Source organism: Abramis brama (assembly GCF_963993115.1).
Source record: "Abramis brama genome assembly, chromosome: 19".
Lineage (NCBI taxonomy): Eukaryota > Metazoa > Chordata > Actinopteri > Cypriniformes > Leuciscidae > Abramis > Abramis brama.
In genome coordinates, this window is record NC_139981.1 from 9,443,603 (window position 1) to 9,449,434 (window position 5,832).

The 5,832-nt window shown below is 37.7% G+C and overlaps 1 protein-coding gene across 2 annotated transcripts; it reads left to right on the forward strand.

Annotated features, from left to right (window-relative positions):
• lrit3b (leucine-rich repeat, immunoglobulin-like and transmembrane domains 3b) lies at positions 1 to 5,239 on the forward strand. Of its 2 annotated transcripts, XM_084092179.1 has the most exons (5): positions 1 to 401; positions 1,050 to 1,504; positions 2,047 to 2,352; positions 3,255 to 3,317; positions 4,211 to 5,237. In XM_084092179.1, exons 1-5 carry the CDS (start codon positions 262 to 264, stop codon positions 4,540 to 4,542), a joined length of 1,296 nt encoding a protein of 431 aa, XP_083948305.1. In that variant the 5' UTR covers positions 1 to 261; the 3' UTR covers positions 4,543 to 5,237. The 2 variants fall into 2 exon arrangements, with proteins under 2 accessions (XP_083948305.1, XP_083948306.1); XM_084092180.1 differs by lacking the exon at positions 3,255 to 3,317 and having other exon boundaries at positions 4,211 to 5,239.
• Positions 5,240 to 5,832: the final 593 nt, after the last annotated feature.

Sequence of the window (5,832 nt, forward strand, 5' to 3'; positions counted from 1 at the left end):
AGTAATTGCAACACTATTGGAATTTTGTGTAGGCTATATCCAATTTGCTAGCAAACATTTTATCGGTCACCCTGCACTATATTTCTAATATGTCCATTAGAAAACACATTATTTAAATTTAATTCAATGCATCTTCCATTAATATATTATTATTGTAAAGCATGTTTCTCTTTACTTCACTGACTATAGGTGTTGATCTGCTCCAGAGTAATCTGAACTAATCCTTTTAGACTTTGTCTTAATCTACAACAGCATTTGGGAATGTCTCTTAGAGCAATGCATCCAGTCATATATGCAGGCCTCACTCTGTGCTTAGCGTTGGTGGTCTGTGCACAGAGTCCATCATGCCCGTCTCTCTGCACCTGTGTGCTCCATGATCGCAGCAACTCCAAAGGACTCAGGTACAGTCAAATTGTTTTTTCTGTAATCTTTTTGCCTGGTCAAGTCTTTGATCCTGAATTCTTCCATCCACACGCTCTCTCCTTCGCTCTGTAGTTGTCTTGTTACAGGTTTCTTGCAATGTGCCAGTAATGTAATCTAGGGGAGACAGGTGTATTCATAATTGTAGAGGGAATATGTGTAGTAGGCTATACATTGTCAGAAAAAATACGTACAAAAACAGATAATGTCTTGACAGAAAATTACAAGTACCGGTACATTTCCTGTTAAGTTTTAAAACATTTCCTTCAACACTAAAATAGAGCAAAATGCACAATACTATAAACACCCAAACATTTTTTACAGACTTTATAAATAAAGGCCAATTTATCTTATATTGCGATATGATAAATTGGCCTGGCTAATGCTGTAACCACACTGTAGCATTATAAAATGCACATTTTTAGTGTTGGGATGCTGAGTATTAACAGGTTGTTGCTGCAGTCACCACAACAAAGGATATTCAGTTTTTAATATCCTTGTGGGGGCATTTCATCCCCACAACGTAGGAAATATTTTGACCACACACACATAGGCCTATATATATACATATATTAACTGTAATGTATATTATTAATCTATTTATATATTATGTTTTGTGTTTTTCTTAGAACTGTGCTCTGTAAGAACCCAGCCTTGACTGCCATTCCAATTGATTTGCCATGTGATACTGTCAAATTTCGCCTAGAGCGCACCTCTGTTTCCAGGATCTTTAGAGGCACTTTCTCTGCCATGCCAGAACTGCTTTATTTGTGGCTTACATACAACTCCATTACCGTTCTGCATCCAAGGAGTTTTACAAACCTGTCTTCCCTTCATGAGTTACGATTGGATGGGAACCTTTTGTCCACCTTCCCCTGGGAGGGACTCAGAGATGTGCCCCGCCTCCGAACACTTGGACTTCACAATAACCGCCTGGCACGAATCCCACCCCTGGCTGCGCGTTACCTTGGCAATGTGACTTATCTGGACCTCTCGAGCAACAGGCTAAGCACCCTGCCCAATGATCTGACTGCTCTCTGGCCGCTCAGTGACGCCACTCAAAGCCAGCGCTCAGTGGTTCTAGGTGAAACATAAAGATCATTTGTTAATCTGTAGGGTCATAACTAAAATGAAGAATGCCATTGCACGTTACTGATGATAACTAAATGTACGTCAGTGATCTGCATATGGTACTAGGGACAATATAGGGTACCAAGTTTCAAGTTTGTCTACTACTGTACCTACTGTACCAGTGAGCCAAAATAAATAGCTTTTTTTTTAGCACATAATAATCCAGTAACACACCCTGATTGGCCCTCATAGAACTATACTAGACAAACTGTTCCACACACACATCGACACCGCCAAAGTCAGTGAAACCAAATTAAGTCATGAATGTCTTATGTTAATGAAATATTTACCCAACCTGAGTGGTGTAGCCTACACAGGCACATATGTGATATCTAAGTGCGATCTGAGAGTTTTCAGCCTTTTGATGGCTCATGCTGTTCCTCTAGTGGAAACTAAAGCCCTTTCTGGAGAGAACAGTTTGTAATCAGTGCATACCAATGAAGACTCAATGCGTCATCACGTCACCCTCTCTCATCCGTTTCATTCCTCTCACAGGTCTTCAGGACAACCCCTGGGTGTGTGACTGTAGGCTTTCCACCTTGCTTGATATTAGTAAAGCCCCGGAATCCTCTCTGGTCCTGTTGGATCAGTTCCTGACCTGTAGTGAACCGCCAGATCTCGCTGGAGTTCCCTTTCAGAGTGTGGAGCTCACTCGCTGCCGCAGGCCCTACGCGGTGACCTCTGCCACAAAGATCACAGCTTTACTGGGTAGCAATGTTCTACTTCGCTGTGATGCAACAGGACACCCGGCTCCAACAATTATGTGGATAAAATCTGCCAGACCCAACCTTTATAACCAAGGTATCTTCTTGTACACTCATGTGGCATATTTTCTATATACACAAGTGTTGTTATTGTTGACTAACAATAAAACTTTTATGTTTATTCTAATAAAGCTGAAATAAATAAAAATCTAAATATTAGATGAATGAACAAAAATGAGAAATGTTTCCATTGGCAACAACTGAAATAACATAAGATTAAGTTGAAGCTAAGTTAAGCTAATTAGAAATATATAATAAACAAAACTAATAAAAATGACAAAAGCACATAACAAAATTACTAAAATTAAAATATAAAAATTGATCTGAAATACTAATAAGTACTATAATAGTATATAAATAAATAATACTAAAATAACAGTTGTGTCTCTTTCTCTAGTATAGCTTATGTATCGTCCTCGTTTTATTTTTACTTTTATAAATTCGTTTTTTTTTTTTTAAGTTTAAGAATTAAACAATATAAAACAGAAAAGTTAGGACTTAAAATAAACAAATTTGTGAAAATAAAATTCAATACATTTTGAAATTTGGTCATTTTTCAGTTGAACTTTTCACTTAGTTTGTTATGCTGATTAAATATGAATCTAAATGAAAATTTGGTAACACATTACAATAAGGTTTGATTAGTTAACATGAAATAACAATGACTAATACTACAGCATTTATTAATCTTAGTTAATCTCAGCATTTACTAATACGTCAGATCAAAAGTTGTATCTGTTAACATGAACCTTTTTAACTAAAATTAACTTTTAAGGTTAAAAGATGCTGTAAAATATGTTTCTAGTTCATGTTAGTTAATGCATTACCTTATGTTAACAAATGAGACCTTACTGTAAAATTTAGAATGTTAAATTAGTGAATTACTGTAATTTAGTTGGTGATCTCAGAGTTTTGAACTATATTCTCCTTTATTTTAAGCTTGTTGTAAGCAGATGAAAAGCAGCATTGACTCCGGAAGATTGCCCAGAAAACTTTCTGGCTGTAAGTTACCTTTAGAACTTTGTCACACTTAATGGTGCAGTAAGCGATTTCTGAGAAACACTGTTGAAAGTGGATAAGACCGAGCGCCACAACACACTTGTCAATCAGCAGTAGGGGGCGTGTCCACTCATGATGGGACAGGAGAGAGAGTGAGCAAGAGGGAGATTTGAAGAAAGACTGTATATGGCTGAGAGACATTACAAAAGAGAAAGGGTCAGAGGAATATCACTGGAAAAAGAAGGGTTATGATCAGGCAAAAGCTTTTGGACCAGCATAATATTAGAAAAGCTTTCTAGCGCTGGAGAGACCTAAGCGGGAAGGCCTGAAAATGGATGCCGAGGTTGCGTTGTTTCTTCTCCATACGCAAGTAACTGGTTTTGCTGTTTCTCAGAACCAAGATATGCTGTTGTTGTTATGTTATATCTATGGTAACAGGACAGTTGCTGCTGGCGACTAGCAACAAACTCTTGCTTGTATATACTTTTGTGTACTGTGTTCATTTTTTGTCCTTTCTTGTCTTTTGTTCGCCCTCTTCGCTTTATTTTGCTTCTCTTCTGCTATGATAAAGAGACAGACATCCACTTTTGCATTGCATGTTAGTGCATTTTGGGGGCAGAGCAATGAAGCAGTGTGTTTGTTTGGGTTGATTTCAAATATCAACAGTGTGTCTCAGAAATCGCTTACTGGACCTTTAAAATGATTAACTGTTTAGCTGTGCTGTGCACTTGGTTTTTAAACCTTTGTGTTTAAATATTTCCCTTCAAAGCACATTGGTGCAAATGTTTTACCAATTTATCAGCTAGTAAACTGTCATGTAAGTGAGTGTTATCTTAATTCACTTGATTTAATGTCTGATCACATGATCACTTCACTTTTATACCCATTGCCTGCAGATGTACACGAGTCTCCACGTGTGGGAATTCGTTGGTCGGCGGTCAGTCTTAATGGAATATCCTATAGAGATGCAGGGGAGTACCGATGCAGAGCACAAAACATGGCGGGGATATCAGAGGCCATTGTCAGTCTGAATGTGGTCGGGATAATGGCGGAATATGCAAACTCCAAAAACTCTGGTCAACAGCAAACAGTTGCAAAATCAGACTATTCACAGAGGAAACCCAAACAGAAATCTAAGGCAATACCTTCTTTGTTACCTCGAAACATGACTGGAAAGCCCTCCCTTGCAAAGAGGGTCATAAAAATCCCCAAAGCCAGCAGAGACTAAATGAAAAGGGACAGGACAGTTGTGCAGAACCTGCCACAGAAACCCTTTTTGATTGCTTCTGAAAATCCACTTCACAAAAGAAGTGTCTCCTCATGTCTCCATGTCAATTCTCACCTGACACATTTAAATGTGTACTTTCATGAAGTTTCATATGAATGAGCATAACCTTGTATATTTTTAATGGAAGGTTACTTTTTTATGTATTACACAGCCATGACCACCAGATGGCAGCTCTAAACTAAAGACACTTCACAACAAAAGCAGTTTGTTTATTTAAAGTAAGTGTACACTTACAAATTAATTGAAATTGTACTTTTAAAAAGCATGTTAATATGATGTTCCCTCACATGAAACTCTAATCATATCATATCAGCCTAATAAAAGTCACATTCTAATTGAAGAATCTATCTGGTGAATAGTATTACTGGTGTATTAGGCTGTAGCCTACATCAAGTATTGATACATACAATGAAGTACAGACAATGAAGGCTATATAAAATACCTCTTCTGTAATGTATGGCTCGATAGATCTAAGCACTTAACTTAGTAGTTGTCTATTAAAATTTCGAGCCAGTATCTGTGTGTAACAAAGAGTTCAGGTGAAAATTTTGCTGACCTAATTTCTTCTAAAATTACTTTTATATTGGGTTGAATAAAGAGTGATGAAATTCTGTGAGATTATTCATCTTAATATCTGTAAAAGCTTCCTGTATTTCTTAGATCATTGATAATCCCAGATAAATTCTGCCTTCAACACTATCCAGCCCCATTTATTGGTGCAGAAGCTCATAGAACATTTCGGTTTGGACTGCAACTTGGTGGGCTGGATTTTGGAATTTCTCACTAACAGGACACAGAGAGTGAGAGTAAATGGACATCTTTCTGGAATTTCAGTGACATCAACCGGCTCCCCTCAAGGCTGTGTCCTCTCTCCTTCTTATGTACACTAATGACTGCCGGAGTGAACTGACCAATAACTATATTGTAAAGTTTGCAGATGACGCAGTCATAGTAGGTTTAATGGACACCACTGAAACATCTTACGGCCCGGTACTACCATAATTTTTAAACTGGTGCAAAGAAGCTTTTTTAGACTTAAATGTTACAAAGACAAAGGGCATGTGCATTGATTTTAGACGTCACCATCCAACTCCTGAAAAGACGATGGAAAAGAGGTTGAATTTGTTGAGTCGTACAAGTATCTGGGAATCATCATTGATAACAAGTTGACCTTTGAACTAAACACAGACATGCTGAGTAAGAAAAGTCAGCAACGTCTCTTCTGTCTGA

Excerpts from the sequence above, each read along its gene's own strand:
- lrit3b (XM_084092179.1), top strand. The coding sequence starts at position 262 with ATGTCTCTTAGAGCAATGCATCCAGTCATATATGCAGGCCTCACTCTG. Across the intron at positions 2,353-3,254 it reads ACCCAACCTTTATAACCAAG|CTTGTTGTAAGCAGATGAAA; the intron begins GTATCTTCTTGT and ends CTTTATTTTAAG. Across the intron at positions 3,318-4,210 it reads GCCCAGAAAACTTTCTGGCT|ATGTACACGAGTCTCCACGT; the intron begins GTAAGTTACCTT and ends CATTGCCTGCAG.